General features: G+C 40.8%; 2 protein-coding genes across 2 annotated transcripts in view; one reads left to right on the forward strand and one right to left on the reverse strand.

Annotated features, from left to right (window-relative positions):
• The window catches only part of LOC129680363 (zinc finger protein 709-like), a gene marked incomplete in the record, with an annotated part of 180,929 nt that overhangs the window by 139,781 nt on the left and 19,633 nt on the right, over nucleotides 1–21,515 (reverse strand).
• The window catches only part of LOC129680373 (zinc finger protein 14-like), a 45,128-nt gene that overhangs the window by 20,328 nt on the left and 3,285 nt on the right, over nucleotides 1–21,515 (forward strand). Inside the window, exons 5-7 of the mRNA XM_055611993.1 lie at nucleotides 9,883–9,955; nucleotides 20,808–20,934; nucleotides 21,130–21,190. Coding sequence (XP_055467968.1) covers nucleotides 9,883–9,955; nucleotides 20,808–20,934; nucleotides 21,130–21,190 — 261 coding nt within the window. The remainder of the gene's footprint in view (nucleotides 1–9,882; nucleotides 9,956–20,807; nucleotides 20,935–21,129; nucleotides 21,191–21,515) is intronic.

Below are 21,515 nucleotides of genomic sequence, written 5' to 3' on the forward strand. Positions count from 1 at the left end.
GAAATATTATTAAATGTGATTGAAATTTTTCATAATTGATAATAGCTGATGGTAGAGCTCAAAATGGCATTCCATCCATTCACATTACATATTCCTATTGGGTATAAAATTAACAGTTCTTATGGATAATTAATACGTAAAATCATACTAATGCACTATTCACTTTTTGCAGACCTCAAATAGAGTTTTTGTGAACACATTTAAAGTAGTCATTGTGAAGAAACCTTCCAGCAGTGACCAAAGCATACTGCGAACATGAAGACTTTGCCCTCTTTGGCATCTTGTATGTTAGGTAGGTTTCTATTGCGGTGATGCAGCACCATGACTGAAAACGACCTGGGGAGGAGGGGTTTACTCCCTTACACTTCTCTATCACAGGTATTCATGGAAGGCAGGCAGGGCAGGAATGTGGAGGCAGGAGCCGATGCAGAGGCCGTGCAGGAGTTTTCCTCACTGGCTTGCTCCTCATGGCTTTCTCAGCCTGCTTTCCTATAGCACCAGGACCACCAGGCCAGGGGTGGCACCGCCTACAATGGGCTGGATTCTCTTCCATCAATCACGAATTAAGAAATATTCTATAGGCTTGTCACAGCTCACTCTTACGTAGGTAACTTCTCTTTTTAAAATTTATTTTATTTATGAGTGCTCCTCTGCATGTACACCTGCATGCCAGAAGAGGACATCAGATCCCAGTATAGATGGTTGTGAGCCACCATGTGGGTGCTGAGAATTGAACTCAGGACCTCTGGAAGAGCAGAAAGTGCTCTTAACTCTCAACAGCCCCTAGAGGTAATTTCTCAATTGAGGCTCTCTCCTCTAAGATGATTACAGCTTGTGTCAATATGATATAAAACTAGCCAGCACACCATAGTATGTTCATTTGTTTGTAGATATACTCATTGACCACTCAACTCTATATTGCTTGGAGTTTACTACATCAAATGCCAGCATGAGAACAATGAATATATAGAAAATGCCTGTAAATGTAAGGAGTGTCAAAAATTTTTCATTCTTTCTAATGCTTTTAAAGCCAGAAAAAGGTCTCATACTGGAGAGAAAACTTATGAAAGTTAAACAAAGAAGTCAATAGGTGTCTCATATTTGATAAGAGTCATGAAATGTCTCACACTTAGGAACACACCATGAATATAAACAGTGTGGGAAAGCTTTCCAGAAATTCAGCTATGTTGAAATGAAGGAAATGCTCAAGAGAAACAGTTTGTCTATAACCACAGTGAGACAGCCTTTGCTCATTCTAGTTCCCTTAAAAATCGTAAAAGGAAGAGCCGGTCCTTTCCCCTGCCTGCATACCTATGAGCCTCCCCAGATGCTACACCTACTTAAGATCACGTGGAGTCCCAGTGGTGGTCAATGGCCTGACCACAGATAGCCACCCCAACTACTGCTAGGTCTCAATTCTGAACCTTAATTAGAGATGCTAGGAGCCAGTTTTCCCCTCACCTGCCTGCCTATAAGCCGCCCTAACTATTGTGCCAACCTGGTAATCCCACCTGGAAGTGCAGAGTAGTTTCAAGACCTGACAAATTTGGGTGACAGCAAAGATCCAAACATCCACCCAACAAAGGTGAGGCCAGGTATGCATACCTGGAAATACCACAAGTAACTGACTAACCAAGACAATATGTCTCCTTCAAAAACTAGCACCCCTTTGGAATATTTCTTGAGAGAAGCAACTTAGCTGAAACACAAAACAAGGACTTCAAAAAAGCAATTATAAATATGTTCAGAGCTCAAGGAGATTGTAAATAAATGCCTGAATGAAGACTATGAAAACCAAAAGAGTTAAATGACATAATTAACACAAAGATATGAAAATAGGAATTAATAAGGAGATATAATCTTTGATAAAAGCAAAACTGAAATAAAACTTGAAATGAAAAATTTAGGAAGTGCAACACAAAGCTCCAAGGAAAGCTTCACCGACAAACTGAATCAAGAAGAGAAACTGTCAGGTCTCCAAGACAAGACAGAAGAAATGCATCTCCCAGTCAAGTGCTAGAGCTTTAAAGGAAAGGAACATTCAGAGAATCTGGGGTACTATGAAAATTCCAAATCTATGCTTAAGAGGAACAGAAGAAATCCATGTCAAAGGCAAACAAAGTATTTTCAGAAAAATTATAGGAAAAACTTTCCTAGTATAAAGAGATGTCTTTCAGGGTGCAAGGAGCATACAGAACACCAAATGGAGAGGACCAGAAAAGAAACCCCTATGACACAGAATCAAAATGCTGAATGTACAGAACAAAGAAAGGCTATTGAAAACTTCAGGAGAGAAAACCCAAGTCACATTTAAAGGCAAAACCATCAGAATAACACCCAAGATTTTTTAACAGTGACTTTGAAAACCTTTTTGAAGGTTCTGAAAGACCACAGATGTCAGCCCAAGTTACTATACCCAGAAAAATGACCAGTCATAATTAAAGGACAAAGAAAAAAATTGTTCATGAGAAAAAACAAATTTAAAGGGAGGCTGGAAGGATGGCTCCGCAGTTAAGATTTGGGGAATTCATGTCCACAAAGCTAGCTCTACAGAAGATACTGGAAAAAAATTACATTTGAATTATATTTTTATATTGAAGAGATGCCTAAACAAACCAAAGGGAACAAAAGAAAGAATCCCAGAACAATGAATTAAAGGAGGTCTTTAAAAAAATAGCTGCACTGGGAGCACACACCTTTAATCCCAATACTTCAGAGGCAGAGGCAGGTGGATCTAGGTGAGTTTGAGGCCAGCCTAATCTACGGTGTGAGCTCCAGGACAGCCAGGACTAAACAGTGAAACCTTGGCTGAAAAACAAACAAACAAACAAAAAACAAAAAAGAAAGAAGGAAAGAAAGAAAACACCACAACAATACAATAACAGGAATTAATAAACATAGTTAAGTAATAATTATTAATGGTCTGAGTTCCCCAATAAAATACACAGACTAACAGATTTCATTAGAAAACAGGATTCATCTTTTTGCTGCCTCCAAGAAACATGCTTCAGCATCATAGACAGACACCACCTTAGAGTGTAAGTACAGCATAAGGTAATCTAAGCAAATGGAACTGAGAACAAAGCATGCCTAGCTATTCTAATATCTGGGAAACTAGACTTCAACTTAAAATTAGTCAGTAGAGATAGAGAATGGCACTTCATATCATTAAAGGAAAAATCTAGCGAGAGGATTTAATTCTAAACATTTACACACCAAACACAAGGGTATCCAGTTTCATAAAAGAAATACTATTAGGTCTTAGATCACATACTGACCCTAACACAATGATAGTGTTTGATTTTAACCCCCCTTTCTCACCAATAGACAGGGCACCCAGAGAAAAACTAAATACAGAAACTAAATACAAAAACTAAATACGGAGTTAAATGACATCACAGATTAAATAGATCTAGGAGGCATTTACAGAACATTCCACTCAAACACTGACGCGACCTTCTGGTCAATTATTGTACTACAAGACCCTGAAAAAGTAGTGCTTATACTTGATTAAGCCGGTATTTAGTAAGATTTTTAAAAAAATGAGTGAATATAATCCTGTTGTTGGAAATGATTAGACCTTTGAGTTAAAAGACCTGTAATGTTGGTTCATAGATCGGTAAAGAACTCCACAGAAGGACCAATGAGATGCTTGCAGAGATTTTCAACCTATATATAGTCTTGACCCTTTGGGGAAACTCCACCTCCAAAAACGTTTACATTATGATTCACAACAGTAGCTAAATTATAGTTTTGAAGTAGCAACAAAATACTCTTATGGTTGGCAGTCACCACAGTGTGAGGAACTGTCTTAAAGGGTTCCAGCATTAGGAAGGTTGAGAACCACTGACAGATAAAGAGGTGTGATGTCAAGCCTGGTGACCTGCGTTCAGTCCCAGGGACCCACATGGTGTGAGATTAAAACAGACTGGTAACTTTTCCTCTGGCCTCCGCCATGCCCAAAGCTTTTCTAAAACCATGAAATGGATTTTCTAGGTGATGCCATTTTGTAAAGTTCCTCCATTGTGTTTGAATGGTAATGATTTCCAAAATTACAGTAATTTAGTTTCCAGAACCAAAGTAGCTTGTTTCTCTAGATCAGCAATTCTCATGAAAACAAATCTGGATTTGTGAAGTGAAGTGATTGATGTTGGGTTCTCCTCCAGATCGAGTGCAGTAGTTATAAAAAATGAAAACCCCAACTGTTTTATTTTACCAATGAAGACTTGGCAGCCAGATGCTGGGGAGCAAGAAGTTAACATGTGAATACGTGGTGGCTCCAGATCAGCCACCACACATAATTTTTGGAGGGAATCTCTGGAACCCCTTTGGCCAATGACTTAACAAAATGTAACCAATTTCTGGCCCTGGACGTGTTACTTGACGGCAAAAGATGTTTAGCTGGGACACTGCCTCCTCCATTTAGATTCCTTTCCTGTATGCAGATATTTTAGGAAGCTTCTACGGCAGTTTGTAGGCTTAGATTTGGGACCAAAGCAAAAAGCATATTCACATGACACAACAGAGTGTCCAAAGAAACCAGAATTTCCACTTTGGTAGTGGTTTTTATTTGACTTTCAAAAGGTCTTTAGTAGGTTGTGTCTTTGAATATTCCCTCCTTTATGCTGTCTTTCCATTCTTCTCCCTGTTCAATCCTCCCGATCTGTTTCTCCATTATCTTTTTATAAAACTGTCCTCTATTTCCTCTTTGCTTGGAAAATCCCACTTTCCCTCCTGGTACTTTACTAGTTACTTAGCCTTGTGGCTTTCTGGATTTAAACATACCTAAAGCTTAATCGTTAACATCCACATATAAGAAAAAAAAATTTAATATCCGTCTTTCAGAGCCTGGACTTCCTTACTCAGGATGACTGTTTCTAACTCCCCCAATTTACTTGAAAATTTTGTGATTTTATTTTTCTTATCAGCTGAGTAGTATTCAATTGAGCAAATATACCACATTGTCATTATTCATTCATAAAATGATGGACATTTGGGCCATTTCCAATTTCTGGCTATTATGACTAAAGCAGCAAAGAGGAAGGATGGATAAGTATCTCTGTAGAAAACATAGAGTCCTGTGTGTGTGGCTCAGAATGACATGGGAGGATAGTGAGATACATTTTTTTCTCAGCTTCCTGAAAAACCTCCATGCTAATTTACATGGTGGCTGTACAGGTTTGCATGACCACCAGCAATGAGCAAGTGCTCCCATTCCCCACATCTTGCTAGCATGTGCTCTCATTTCTTTTATTGGTCATGGCCATTCTGACTAGGGCAAGATGAAATCCTCAAGTGGTTTGAATTTGCATTTCTCTGATGGCTAAGGATGTTGAACGTTTCTTTGTTTAAAAGCCATTGTGTTTCGTCTTATGAGCTCACTCTGCTTAGTTCTGTACCCCGTTTTAATTGGGTTATTTGTTTTCTTGATGTTCAAGATTGCTTTTTTAAGTTATATATATATATATATCTGTCTGATGTATATGAATATATATGTATATATGTATATGTATATATATATATATATATATATATATATATATTACACTTAACCTCTGTCAGATGTATAGTTGGTAAGTAGAAGGTTTTCCATTCTGTATGCTGCTTCAACTTAAACAGACCTATAAACTGTAGTGAAATAGAAGCAATAATTAAAAATCTCCCAATCATTAAAGGCTCAGGGACGGATTGATTCAGTGAAGAATTCTACTATACTTTCAAAGGAAAAATAACAGTAATACTCCCCAAATTATTTTACAAAATAGAAACTGAAGGAACATTTCCGATTCCTTATTGTGAAGGTATTATCACCCTGATACCAAAACAACACAAAGACTCAATTAAAAAAAGAAAATTACAGATCAATATCTCATATGAACATAGATGAAAAAAATTCAATAAGTTTCTTTAAGCCCCTCACCATGATTCCCCACAATTAAGTTGGCTCCATACCAGAGATGATTTACAGTTAAACCAGCAAATGCAATCTGACATATAAACAGACCGAGAGACAAAAATCACACGATTATCTTATTAGATGCAGAAAAGCACTGATAAAATTTAACACTCCATACTAAAAATCCTGGAGGGAATAGGGCTATAAGAGACATATCTCAACATGATAAAAGCACTTTACAGCAAGCCTACAGCATCCTAAACAGAGAGAAGCTCAAAGCATTTCCACTGAACTCAGGAATAAGCTGGGCAGTGGTGGCACATGCCTGTAATCCCAGCACTCAGGAGGCAGAGGCAGGCTGATCTCTGAGTTCAAGGCCAGTCAAGGTTACGCAGAGAAACTCTGTCTCAAAAAAAAAAAAAAATCAAATAAATAAATAAATAAATAAATAAATAAATAGCTTTCTTTCAGGAATAAGACATTTTCACTCTCCATACTTATTTAATACAGGACTTGAAGTTTTTTTTTTTTATTAATTCATTTATTTGTTCATTTTACATGCCATTCAAATCACATTCTCTTCTCCCAGTCCTACTCTCCCACCCACCTCTCCACTTCACCCCCCCTCCCTGTACCAACTCACACTGGCATATTAAATTGCACCAGGACTAAGTGACTCCTCTACTACTAAGTCAAGACAAGACAGCCCTACTAAGGAAACAGGATCCAGAGGAGGCAACAGAGTCTAAGTCAGACACAGCCCCTGCTCCAATTGTTAGGGGACCCACTTGCGGACCAAGCAGCCCATCAGCTTCATAGGTGTAAGGGGCCTGGGACTAGTCCATGCATGTTCTCTATGAGCCTCCATGAGCCCAGGTTAGTTGGCTATGTAGGTCTTCTTGTGGTGTCCTTGACCCTTCCTGCTCTCTCAGTCCTTCCCCAACTCTTCCAGAAGACTCCCTGAGTTTCACCTAATGTTTGGCTGTGGGTCTTTGCATCTGTTTCTGATGTCTGCTGCATGAAGTCTCTCAGATAAAAGCTATTCTAGTTTCCTGTGTGCAAGGTAGTACTTGAAGTGTTATCTAGAGCAATAAAACAACTGAAGGAGATCAAGGGAATACAAATATGAAAGGAAGAAGCCAAAGTATATTTATAGATGATATGATTTTATATTAAACATACAACCCTATTTATTCTGCTAGGAAACTTCTACAGCTGATAAGTACTTTCAGCAAAATAGCAGAATACCAAATTAACACAACAAAACCCAGTAACTTTCCTATGTACAAATTACAGACATACTGAGAAAGACATTAGAGAAACAACACCTTTCACAATAGCTTCAAAAACATCCTGGGATTATGAACTAAGCACATGAAAGATTTGCATGATAAAAAGTGTATGACACTGAAGAAAGAAATTGTAGAACAGACCAGAAGATGGAAAGACCCCCCCCCCACGCTTGTGGCGCAGTAGGATTAACATTGAGAAAATGGCCATCCTACCAAACACAATCTGTAGATTCATCCCCATCAAAATTCTAACACATTTTTCCACAGAAATAAAAGTCTTCAACTTTATATGGAAACAGAAAAAATCCAGGATAGATAAAACAATCCTGAATAACAAAAGAATCACTGGAGTTTTCACTATCCCAGATATCAAATTGTATTACAAAGGTACAGTAATAAAAACATCATGGCATTGGCATAAAAACAGACATGTTGGTCAATGGAATAGAGCTGATGACCCAGATAAACTTCACACACTTATGGATACCTAATTTTTGACAAAGAACTGGAGAAAATAATAGCATCTTCAACAAATGTTTCTGATCAAATTGAGCCTTCATTTTCAAAATTCTTCCTGCTTTGCCTCATTTTCTGTTATACTGTATTTCATGGTCATTAAATTCAAAAATGTACTTGAAATGGCCCAACATCCTCTTTGCCTCACCACCTTCTTCTTTTGACTTTATCACTTCTCATGGTGTTTTGTGTTAGATTAGGTTATTATAAAAATTGACAGTCCACTTGGTAGTAAAGACAGAGATTATTACTAAGGGCATTATTTGTGAAATAAACATATATTTCTCAAATATTTTGTTATTTCCCAAGACAAAGTCTTAATATGTTGTTCAGATTGTTCAACCTTGGACCTCATCAAATGTTGTGACTTAAGCCTCTAAGGTAGGTGGGAATACGAGTCCATGTAACCACCTCTTCAAATGTCCTCTATAGTGAATAGTTTCAAGTGCACCCCAGAGGACCATCCTCTGTCAAGAAGCATAAAACCATAATTCAAGGAACCTAGCTCCTTATGTTTGTTCAAAGTTCTCCCCCCATATAGGGTAACCTTTGTGCTCACACTGGCACAATGATACCCTTACTTTAGATCTTTGTATGTATAAAGCATGCATATGTTGTCAAACAATACAGTTCATTTGTGTGTATGTCCGAGTGTAATGTGAACTCATCTCAGCGGAGGTCAATATAAGACTCAATATAACACACACCATGGTGTGTACATGTGGAAATCATGTGGTGGCTGTGAACTCCACACCATCTGTGCTCTCCCTCAAGCCTAACAATGGCCGCTATCTGGAAGGAAGTACTTTAAGATTCTGTTCCCAACCGCATGACGCTCTGTCTCAGTATCAAGAAGCTGAAAATACCATGAGGAACATCTTTCAGCTGGGACTCCTCAGCAGAGCTCCCTCTGCGCCAGCACAGTAGGTGTGCGATGCACTCTGGTATCTATGTTTCCTTTTTCCCAGCCATCGTTTGTCCACTTCTGTGCTCCTTCCCCAGTCAACGCCTCCTTGCCTCCCGTGTTTCCATTCATTTCCTTTCCTTCTCCCCCTGTCTCCCTCCTTCCTTTGTGAAGGACTCCAGTGAAGATCACATTTAAAGACATTTTTAGTAGGGCCCTAGGAAAAGGTTTTGTGAATTTGATAGGTTATTTTGTTAAAGTCATAATTTGAACCAGGTGTTGTGGTGCACGCCCTTAATCCCAGCACTCAGGAGGCAGAGGCGGGCGGATCTCTGTGGCCAGCCTGGTCTACAAAATGAGTTTCAGGATAACCAGAGCTACACAGAGAAAGCCTGTCTCAAAAACAAACAAAACAACAAACAAAACCAAAAACCATAATTTGAATGCGGATGACATTTTTCCGTTTGTGAAAATTAAGGTATTGGAAGGTTGATCTCATGGTAGAGAAAGCAAGGTTTGGCGTCTCTCTGCCTCATCATTAGGAAATGGCCCACGGTGGCACTCCTGGTCCAAAATTAGTGTCATCTGGAAGGTGGGGAACATTCACACTTTTCAATTTAGAATTTCCTTGTGGCCTTGTACAAACAAATCTCTTGGTCTGAAGTTCAAAGGTTGCTTTTCATACCTATTGTATCCTTCGTAGAATGCGTCTGCCATGTAATTCCATTTTTCTCCAGACGTTTTGTGTAATTGCACTCTTTGTTGATACGTTTTAATTTTATTGTTGGAAAGCGAAGATTGAAACACAAGGTGTGAGAAAGCCGTAGCTTGACCTCATCCCAACATCTTGAGCTTGCATGTCAGATCCTCTCTGTTCTTGGGTCCAGATCGACAGGGGGACTCTTCCTAAGGTGCGTCTAGGCTTTTTTCCCTTGGGGTATAGAGTCTGGAAGCTCCGCCGTAAAGCTGCAGCGCTATTCCTTTTCCTTTTTCTTTCTTTTTTCTCCTTACTTGCCACGAATCTTCAGGTGCCAGGCTTGTTCCGACTAAAAGGGTCATGAGTTACAGCTATCACTTCTTTTCTTTTAGCTGCATTAGCATGCACGAAAGCTGCTTTTCCCTCAGCTTGGCTCGGGATGGCGGGGTCCGGGGAGCTGTGTTCACCAATCTACGACGCTGTTATTCCCCTGTCCAATGAGAAGCGCCGGTCATCGAGGGGTTTCGCCTGCTTCCATTTTGGAGCCTGGGTAGCGGCGGTGAGGGGGCTCGCCCAGCCTCGGTGACTGTCACGTCTTCCGATCGCAGGCTCCGTGGCGAGGACGCGGGATGCGCCAGACACGGAGTATGGTGAGTGGGTGGCGGGTGTGTGGAGGCCGGCGTCCAGTTCTGCCCCGCTTGTGTGAAGCGGCTCCGTCCAGTCCTCTCGGTGTGAGACCGGGCCTTGAACTTGTGCCCCTGCAGAAATTGCAGCGCTGGCCGCTGGTGATGCTGAACCCGAACTGCTGCGAACCCTAGTGGGTGTGAGCGCGGCTGTTCGTCTCTCTGCCCTTGCGCTTCCGTTTTCCTCTGTGGTCACACTGTGTTTTTCTTTTTTGTACTGCCAACTGGACCACTAGGCTTTATTCGCGCTAGGCCAAAACTCCTCGTGTGCAGAGGGCGTTTTTCTCCTCTGGAAATCTCTTTCGACCTCTCTCCCGATCGCTCCTTCTCTTTTTAATAATAAGGCAAGTCAAAATAATTTTTCTTGATTATTTGTAAGGCAAAAAGTGGGATTTTGAAAAGCTTTTCTAGCCTTGTTGGCTGTGGGGAAAAAAAAAGCTTGATGTAACTGTAATCTGTTTTGCTTCTCCAAACAGAAAGAATTGAGAGTGAGAGCTTGTCAATCAGTATCTAATCGGAGTACAGTTCTTGGGAAAATATTAAGTGTTCACCTTTTTCCTTCAACTACTTGTTCTATGCAGACAGTAATTCCTGACCTTTGAGAGAGTCCCGGATGGTCAGCCTGAGACAGACACCTTTATTTTTTCCCATGAGAACGTTTTTGGGCTTGAGTGTGCAATGCATTAAAAAATAATTTATTACTGTAAAATGTGTGTGATAGTTGGTGGAATGAGGACAATCCTCTGCCGTTGGTTTTCTCCTTTTCATTTTTGTGTCTTCAGGGGATCAAACTCAGGTCATTTTAGGCTTACTTTACTCCTCTGCTCTTTCTTCTCTTTTTCTCTCCTTTTTTTTTTTTTTTTTGGAGGGGGTGGGAAGTGTTTTGAGACACAGTATCTCTGTGTAGACCTTCCTGACCTGAACCTACTGTGTAGACACTGGCTTCAAATTCATAGAAATCCTCCTGCCTCTGCTCCCCAAGTGCTGGTATTAAAGATATGTGCCACCACTGCCTGGCTTGTGTGTGTGTTATGTCAGGTTATCATGCGTCTAGTTTGTCTTAGAACTAAGTAGATAGCTGAAGGTGACCTTGAACTTTGGATATTCCTACCTTTACCTCTGAAGTGTGATTATAGGCTTGAGCCACAAAGCTCAGTTTTAGGCAGCGATGGGGATGGAGCCCAGGATTTCGTCCTGGACTGGCAAGCTGTAACAACTGAGCTGCATCCTCAGCCCTTGTGTATCATTTTAAAAAATTTGCATCCGGAAAGCTGTGACACAATTGTAAGTTTAAGTGTGGACTCTACATATAGATGTACATATGCCAATTAAAAGGCAGTGGCAGAGTGTTAGCATGCTATACCCACTTCTTCAATAGGGACAAGTGTGTGTACGGAAACTAGATAGATGGCTGGAGAGAAGAAAAAAGGGATAGGAGAGGTATAGTGGTAAGATTTTCTAGAATGGAAGTATTTCCGAGGACTAATTGCACACACACACACACACACACACACACACACACACACACAGAACAAAATCCAGCTGAGGAACTCACGAAATACTGAAACTGTATTCGCCTTGAGATGCCTCTAATGGAATCATCTCAAATCTGAAGGGCTTAGGTAACCCTTCTCTTTAAGTTGTGTTGCCCATAGCACACAAAATTTCGTTCTTGGACTGGCTGACTCTACTCTGTATATACAGCTTTTTAAAAAAACTGCACATCTCATGGTTGACGGCTACTCTCTCCATCATCCTGACGTCTCCATTGCAACTTGGGCTTCATCGTTATTGTGTTGCATGTCTGTCCTTAGTGGCTCTCTGGATCCATGGTGCAAGTCTCCTCAGTCGTGGCATTTTTCATGCCCCCCAAACTAGCACCACCTGGATGACACTTTGAGTTTCAATTTCTTCTTCCATCTTCTGATGAAGCCTGGCCCACTTGCACCACAGTAGCGTCAGCTTCTGTGAGGTGACTATAGGGAAACACCTCTTCAGCAGAGAACCCCCTCAGCTGGAATCTCAGTTGAGGGTTTTTCTTTCACATTAATTTGCATCTTTATACTTTGGAACATTTGATGGGTAGTGCCTTGCCTTTGTGTAACTGTAACGCGTAAGCCAAGTAAATCTTTTCCTCCCAAAGTTGGTTTGTTTGGGTTGTATTCTTTATCACAGCAATAGAAAACAAACTAGGACAGGTAGGGATGTGTGCACAGCCAAAGCCGAGTAGAGCCCAGGTTAAGCTGTTCCTGTGTCTGTCTGCCTCAGCTTCTCAAGACATTTCTCCCTGGAGTAGAGAGGCAGCAAGTCAGGCGTCTTGGACTGTGCCATACTGAATAGGGATGTAGATTTGGGCAGAGGCCAAATATGCAGACGTAATCTTAGATTGTATATCTACAGGTGCTACATTTCCTTGGAGCATGTTGAAACCTTCTCATTCTGTTGACTCGGGGTTTAATAGATGTTTTCTTGCCCCTGGTCACATGAGTATGCTTGGTTCTTCCTGTTGACACCTAATGTGGAAGGGTCATTTGTAGGTGGACCTGTTGGATTCTGGATGATGCAAACTGTAAATGCTTATTGAGAATATGAAGTTTAAACGTAAACAATCAGGGAGTGGAGGGGCACTACCTAAGGGAAGAATTTTAACAGTATACATTTTGTACTTTTTCAGGTTTACTAATATAAAAGGACTTAACAGTCACAAAGAGTATTAGGTCACACATGGAGGTGGGCAATAAACTGCTCGTTTAGAAGGCCCAAGAGAAACTTGGCTCTCAGCCGGTACTATTTTATCTTCACACACTCTTCATTTGCCTTTGGAGATTTTAACACGCTGACCTTTTCTCTGTGAACTTTCTCTGTGAAGTTTCTCTGTGAACTTCAGTTTATAGTTCACCTTGAAGGCCATGCATCGCATTTTATGCATGGGAAGGCCGGATATTTTCTTATCAGTGGTAGGAAAGCCCATTCTTAGGATCTAGTATAGATGAAGCTTAGTAGGTAGGAAAGCAATCCTCAGGAGAGAGAAGTAGCTCATAAAGTCATCTATGTTAAGAAAGATAGAATTTAAAAAGTTATTTCTACATGTGTGGGTGTCTTGCCTGCATGTGTATCTGTGTAGCACCTTCATGTTTGGTGTCTGCAGAGGCCAGGAGAGGTTGTCAGAACCCCTGGAACTGGGGCTACACATACGGTATTGCCCACTGTGTCAGTGTTGGAAATTGAACCTTGATCTTCTGGAAGAGCAATCAGGGCTATTAACCTTTGATCTATCTCATTCCAGTCCTGAAAACAAGTATCTTAATAACCCAAGGTGCTCCATGTTTCATCATGGAGACTGCGTGCTTTTTAGGTAGGAAAAAAAATTCTTTTCTTTTCCTTTCTTAATTATGTAGAGCTATGTTAAAGAAAATGCTAAGTGTCCTAGACAAATTTCAAAGTATCTATAAAGCTTAAGAGAGAACTTCTCCCATTTGTGCCATCCACAACCTCTCAGGCCTCACTCTGGTTATGTAGCCCCTGCGTTAGCATCCCATGAAAAAGGTAGCTTTCACTCCTCATCAAAGAAGCTTCTTTTTTACAGCAGATAGGAAACTAGTACAGAAAAACACAACTGGTCAAAACAGAGAACAGTGGACTGTCAGGTGCTGACACATTTTCAGCAGCTGATACATTTACAGTACACCTAAGGCTCTGGTAGCATCATGAAAGAGGAGGCAGAAAGATTTAAAGAGCCAGAGGACCAGAATGAATGTGGCAAGATGCTATCTCTACAGAAAAGGATCCGCAACTATGAAATCTCAACAATATGGTTATAAGCAAAACCTGTATAATGACAGCACCAGTTGACATGCCAGTGTGGATGGGAAAATGTCACAAGACCCTGCCCCTAGATGACTTGCTATAGGCAGGTAATGGTTCCTAAAAGAGGGAGAATCAGTCTTCAGGGGCGAACCCTCTGATATGTTATGCAATATCAAGTGTTCATCCTAAATCCCTAAATGCGTACAAGCAAAATTAAAGGAACTCAGCAGTTAGAAAATGTATACATACATGCATACATACACACATACATACATACATACATGTACATATGTAACAAACAAGAGATGATAAATTGAATGGGGCATGAGAGGACTTAGAATCGGTAGAGGGAAGGGTGGAAATGATAAAAAAAGATGACCCAGCAGGTACAGGCCCCTGCCTTAAGCCTGACAACATAAGTACAGTGCATAGAACCCACACGATTGAAGGCCAGAGCCAGCTTCTGTAGTTGTCCTCTGACCTCCCATCTACATTCCCTGGCACACAAACATACACATAAACACATACTAAATAGATGAATAAACTAGAAGAGAGAAAGGACGAGAATTGGAAACATTGTTAGAGGGTTCTAAGGGTAGTTACTGGGATGGTGTCTAAAGTCATTGCTGAAGATGAGTATCTTCCGGCTTTCTTAAGTCCACGAGAATGAGTCTCAGAATTGACGGCAAGCTGAGATAAGTCCGAAGCTGAGTTTATTTCTGAAGTGTTGGAGCACAGGCGGTGGTTTAAGTAGAATGCGTTCCCTTCAGGTTGGAAGGAATTGTTGCTATGTATTTTCCCAATTGAGGAACTCCTTTTGCTTTTCCCAGTAGGTCATTGTGGAAGTACTGTGAATTTCTAATTATCATGTATTATGAAAGACACTTACAGTCTGGTCTTTTAGGTCTTTTTCACGTCCTCCTCCTGTTTTTAAACAACTGCTTCATTTTTATTTTATGTGCATTGGTGTTTTGTCTGCATGTATGTTTGTGTGAGGGTGTCAGATCTTGGAGTTACAGGCAGTTGTGAGCTGCCATGTAGGTGCTGGGAATTGAACCCTGGAAGAGCAGATAGTGGTCATCTCTCCAGCCCCATACTCCTTCTTTTTCTGAGACAGGGTCTTACTATGTAGCTCTGGCTGGCCTGGAACTCACTATGTAGACCAGGCTGGCTTTGAATTCCCAGAGATCTACCTACCTCTGTCTCCTAGGTGTCTCCTAGGTGGGATTAAAGGAGTGTGTCATTATGTCTTTGTTTTTATATTTGATTGTGATGGTGGTGGTTGTGTGTGTGTGTAGGATAACAAGCATTTTATGAAGAGATCATGGATGTTTTCAGGAAGATGTAAATCTTAGATTTTAGAAAACAAATGAGTGTCTTTGGCTAAGGAAGCCATAGCGTTACTAAATTTTTTTGTTGTTGTTGTTTTAAAGTTATTATTTTTATTTTTTATTTTGTTTTCTCTGTGCATTGGTGTTTTATCTGTTTGTATGACTGTGTGAGGATATCAGATCTTGGAACTGGTGTTATAGATAGTTGTGAGCTGCCACGTATTGAGAATTGAGCCCAGGTCTTCTCAAAGAACTAGTACCAATGGTCTACTTAATCATCAGTCTAAATGACTGAAGATTGTAGGCACGAAGTATTGTATGATTGGCCGGATTTTATAAATAGATTAAAATGTTTGTGATACAGCAGAGATATAGGAACATTTCTTTGTAACAGAATTCTTCCTATTGTTCTGACAGTGGTTAACCAGTAAGTGAGACATTTTCTGAGTGACAAGTATTAGTGTATAAACAGCATTTGAGTAAACTCGATCATGAAGTCTTGGCTCACTCAGTAAAAGGATAAAACAAAATCTTTGTTCTTTAAGCCATTTTTTGAGAAATTGTTACTAAATGCAGACAGGTATTTAAGAAAACCTTATTGTTGTAAACTGAGTCAGGCATCAGTTTTTACCTGATACTGAAAGCATCAGGTGGAAATGGGGACAGCAAAACAGAGAAGTCATTGTAGATCTCAGAGATTGTCTGATGGCATCTGTAGCTTTTGGATTGATGAAACCTTAGGGTTGGGTGGTAAGGGATTCTCCTTGGAGACACAGACTACTCAGGCATGGATAATCCGCATATCAAGGTCAAGTTTGGAGTTCCCTTCTTTTTCGACTTCCCAGATCTCTTGGTAAATAGAGGAGTCTCAGCAGAGGACCACGATGGCCTGAACATAGGAAATCTCACCATTATCCTTGTCTTCTACAGAAAAGGTCTAGGCATAAAATAGTATTGTAATTGAGGCTGCCATTTTGGGATCATTTCTCTGTGGCTCCAGATTGTGCTACGTCTAGGTAGTGTTAACGCTTTTGTCTGTGTCAGACTTTTGCCAGTGATTACTGATATACCTGAGACTTTGGGCAGGTGGAGGAAATTTGACACTACAGACAAGGCATTTCCTATGGCAGCCTGTAACAGGAAAGAGGAAATGGAAAACCATCCGTAGTTTTCTTTGAAATGGGTGATTTCCCCCTGAGAGAGGGAGGATCAGGATATAGATTCAGGGACACACCCACGTGGAATTCCAGTCTGCTTTGGATGCTGAGCATCTGTAATAGATGTTATACTTTTGCGTTATTTCCATCTCTTTGTGAGTTCCTTAATCTATCCTTTCATGACTGCAGTATTCCTCATGGAGACAATAACTTTTGTTTCATCCTGGCTCCTGTTGAAGCACATAATCCTATAATAGATGTCTTTTGAAAGGCACTGCCTTATGTATTGGGTGGCTGAAGGAAAGTTGGTTGAAAGATTGTATCCACACTTAGGACTGTACACTTATAATCATTCTGAGCATAGGGTTGGTGCTAGAGAGAGATGGCTCAATGATTAAGAGGTTGTCTTGACAGCTGGGCATGGTAGTGCACGCAGAGGCAGTTGATTATGCTGAGTTCAAGGCCAGCTTGGTCTACAAAGTGAGTCCAGGATAGCTAAGGCTACACAATGAAAAGTAAACTAACAAACAAATGACCAACCAATCAAACAACCAAACAAACAAACAAAAAAAAAAAACAAGGGGCCTGGCAGGCAGTCTGCCTATTGAGTAAGTCAATGAAATGCTTTGCTCTGGGTTGGAGAGATGGTTCAGTGGTTAGGAGAACTGACTGCTCTTCCAGAGGACCCAGGTTCAACTCCCAGCTCCCACATGGCAGCTCACAATTATCTGTACGAAGATCTAACACCCTCACATAAATATACATGCATTCAAAACACCTATGTGCACAAAATAAAAAGAAATAAATTTAATTTAAAAAAAAAGAAAAATGCTATGCTCCAAAATGCTATTTTCCTCAGGGTTTTGGTAGGAAATCAAAGACTGGAAATCCATACAATGTTTATTTTTCACTAATTGGTGGAGTTGTGCTGTCTTATGATACAGAAACGACAGGATATGTGAGCTGGTGATGCTAGAGGATGCATTAGCCCTGGTGGCCTTCTAGTGGCAGATGTCCTAATGGCTCTTAATTCTTATACCCTGCACCTGGGAAAGGCAACAGAAGCATTAAAGGTGAAAGGATTAAAACCCGGGGAAGTTGTGGTGGTTTGCTAGAAATGGCCCCATGTGTTTGAGTGCTTGGTGGTAGGTAGTGGCACTCATAGGAGGTGTGGCCTTATTAGAGTAGGTGTGGCCCTGTTGGAGGAAGTGTGTCACTATGGAGGCAGGCGTTGAGGTCATAGCATGCTCAAGCCGCACCCAGTGTGGTACACCAGCTCTTGTTGCCTGCAGGTCAAGATACAGAACTCTGCACTCCAGCTCCAACACCATGCTTCCCACCATGACAACAGTGAACTAAACCTTTGAAACTGTAAGCCAGCCCCGGTTAGATGTTGTCATTTCTGAGAGTTGTTATGGTCATGCTGTCTCTTCACAGCAATGGAAACCCTAACTAAGACCAAAAGGTCTCAGACAACCAAAGACTCCCCAGTCAGCGGCTTGCTGTCTGGAGGATGGGGCTTAGGAGAACAGTTCTGCCATGTGTCCTAGTTAGGGGTTTCTCTTGCTGTGATGAAACACCATGCCCAAATGCAGCCTGGGGAGGAAAGGTTTAAGTTGGCTTACATATCCTGAATCACAGTCCATTGAAGGCCGAGGCAGGAACCAAAACCAGATGAGAAGGTGGAGGCAGGAGCTGATGCAGAGGCCGTGGAGGGGTGCTGCTTACTGGCTTGCTCTCATGCCTTGCTCAGGCTGTTTTCTACAGCATTCAGGACCACCAGACCAGGGATGCCACTATCCTTTCTTTATAGATAATTTCCCCCATCTCAGATGAGTCCAGCGTGTGTCAGGTTGACATAAACTTCCCAGCATGCTTTGGGAGTGGTTACCTGGTTTCTTCCAATCTCAGGACCAGTTTTCCTCCTGAGCCCCTAGTGATTTGATATGGTTGTCTCTATATTCCTTTGTAATTTCACAAGTAATCTACCCACAAAAATTTTTAGTGTGTGTGTGTTTGTTGTCACCTGATTGTCTCCAATTTGAGTGTCAGAACTACTCTTAACAGTGGCATGCCAGACACATGTGAGAACAGAAAAAAGGAAAATGAAAACCAGACTGGGAAAAACAAAATAAAAGTAGCAATAGAGTTTTGCTTTGGTCCAGAGAGCAGATGTGGCATTAGGAGGCAGAAGAACTGATCTTGGTACAGCGTGTCCTGATTAAGGCAGGGAATTAACTTGGCCCAGTGAGTCTCTTCCAGTGCTTTGATCGGGAGGCACCTGCCGATCCCTCTTTCCTCCTTGTCTCCTTCTTTCCCTCTTGTCGCCTGCTTATACAAATGTTCTTAATGGGTTTTTTTTTCTTTTCTTTTTTTTAAACAGGGTCTCAATATGTAGCATTGGCTGTCCTCAAAATCAACAGAGATCAACTACCCCTGCCTCCCCAGTGCTGGAATTAAAGGCCTGTGCCACCATGCCTAGCCCAAGAATAACTTAAAACATTCAGTCAGCTATGGGCAAAGGTCTGCGCCAAAGAGCAGAAGTAATTTCAGAGAATCCAGAGGACCTGTATTTTTATTTTGGGATAGCAAAATGTCACAGAATCACTTCAAATAAAAAGAAAAAATGGAAAGCAGAGAGAGGGAGAAACATTTTCTATAAATTCTGCATGACTAGACTTAGGTTTCTACAGCTCCACTGAGCAGAAGCCATCCTAAGGACAGGAGCAGGAATGTTTCTTTCTTCATGTTTGACCAGAGAAAGTTGCTGCCCTCTTTGATTTTATCTTCCTGTCTTTTCTATGCCAGTGAAGCAGCTGGCAGAGAACATCTGTTCTCAGCCGTTCTGTTCTTGACTTAGGCAGGGTAGCCTCAGCTTGGTGCCTTTTTGTCTCTCTGTTTATGAGTTTGTTAGCCTTTGACAGTTGAGCTATTTCTTCAGCCCTTGATGACTCTTTGACCAAATGAGTATTGATTATTTTGATTAGCCATTGCAGTATTAACAATGGTTAGAAAATAGTGAGGGGAAGTTTTAGTAGTGAGAGACTTTTTTTCTCTCCCTGTGAGGGTTGCCAAATGTGTTACTTGTAGATGGGTGTCTGAACTGGGTGTTTTCAAGTTGTTTTATTTTGTTTTACTTTAGTTTATGTGTCTCTGCCTGAGTATATGTATGTGCACCACACCCATGAAGTAGTCAGCAGAGGGCAGAAGAGGGTGTTAGATCCCCTGAACCGGAGTTGCAAGTGCTTGTGAACTGCCATGTGGGTGCTGAATTGAACGTGGGCCGTGGAAGAGCAACCTTAAGTGCTGAGCCAAGTCTCCCACCCCCATTCTCAGTTCCTTGCCTCTGTTTAAACCAGTGATTCTCAGCGTCGCCAGTGCTGTGATCCTTTACTGCACTTCCTAATCTTGTGGTGATACCCAACCATAAATTTATTTTTGTTGCTATTCATAACTGTAATTTAGCTACTGGTGTGAATCATAATGTAAATACCTGTTTTCAGATAGTTTTGTGAAAATGTTGATCAACTCCCAAGGAGGTCATGACTTGTAGGTTTAAACTGTTGAAATAATAATCCTCATAGATTTGCAAAAGTAGCCAGGTCTAGAAAAGCCATAATACAGGCCAGAAAGAAACCGTGAAGAATGAAAGGAGGCCACAGGAGGGGAGATTCTCAAGGGCTGAAATTATTGTTTGAGGCCTCTTTTTAGTGGTTGAAAAGAAGTTTAATTACTATAGTGTGTATCATGTACAGATGGTTGTTTGTTTGATGCTAGTCCAGCTATGATAAGCAACATAAATATCCCCAGAGATGAGTTTTATGAACATAATTTGATGATTGTGCATGCTCCCAAAAGTAATTCATGGCAGATAAGTCCATTGCTCATAGGTTCCTAAAGCATTGCAGAATTTATTTAAATAGAAATATGGTAGGAAGAGGAGTGTTTTTATTTTATAAACCAAGTGTATGTTTCCTGATGAATGTGGGGCTTCTAGGTTGCTAAGTGGTTGATAGGTGCATAGGTTGATAGGCTCCCAGATGGGTGTTTGCATAGCCTAAGTCAAGTGGAGTCTCGTTTTGCTAATACATCACTGTGCTGGCCTGCCTCAGCATTGTTCCAGTCCACAATGCTAGTCATGCTGTTTTGTTATCTGTATTCTCCTTGTCCAAAACAGTAAGCTGTTCACACTCGTTTTCTATGTCAGATTATTTCATTTTCTTTAAATTCAACGTCATTCAGGTTGTCAGGCTTTGGGCTGAATGAAGCCAAATATTGGTTAAAATAAAGCACAAATAGCCTCTATCCCGGTTTCCTAGTTTCCCTTTGAAGCCTCCTGAGCCAGGCATTGGCAGTTTTTATTTCTTTAAGTGTTCTTCTGTGCCAAGCTCCTGTCAAAAGTGTCCAGTTAACCCCTGCTTTCAGCATACTTACAAGTATCCTAACATCTTAGCTTCTGTGTGACTCTAGCTCCTGTCAAGTTGGCAGTTAACTTTTGACTTCCCATCATGTGGATTATTTCAGGAGCCAGTGACCTTTGAGGATGTGGCCGTGAACTTCACTCTAGGAGAGTGGGCTTTGTTGGATTCCAGTCAAAAGAAGCTCTACAGAGATGTGATGACAGAAACCTTTATGAACCTGATCTCCATAGGTAAACACACACACTGATTTCTTTACTTTTCAGTTAGAGAACAGCTGTGTCTTGCTCAACTATATGGATATTAGAAGGGAGCTTGATGGTAAATGTAGCATTCCTGGTCAGACTGGACAATAACAAAATGTTGAATTTAGTGAATTTTTGTATGACACTCAATTAAATCATGATTCTTTTGGGTTTTCTTTTTAGGGAAAACAGAGGAAAAAGAAAACATTGAAGACAACCACCAAAATCTTAGGAAAAATGTGAGGTAATGTACACTCAAAAGAGAGAGGAATTTATGTCAAATTTTTGCAAGTGATAGGAAATCTGAGAACCAAGCAAATGATCCAGTCCCTCTCAGTGCAATTGATTTAATTTCAAATTTTCTCTACAGCATGCTGAGCGGGAATATGGACAATTAATTAGAGGTGGCCAGCTCTGTAGTGTATGAATATTGCCAAAATGTAGTGTAGCATTAACCTATGTAAGACTTGTTTTGGTTTTTCATTGTGCTCAAACTGTCCTTTATACAGAAAATTGTTTACCGTAGTTTATCAAGTTACCTTTTAGCTTTGGATATAAGGTGTGTTCAG

The sequence above is a fragment of the Psammomys obesus genome, unplaced genomic scaffold, assembly GCF_907164565.1.
Source record: "Psammomys obesus unplaced genomic scaffold, mPsaObe1.curated_primary_1811, whole genome shotgun sequence".
NCBI classification, from domain to species: Eukaryota; Metazoa; Chordata; class Mammalia; order Rodentia; family Muridae; genus Psammomys; species Psammomys obesus.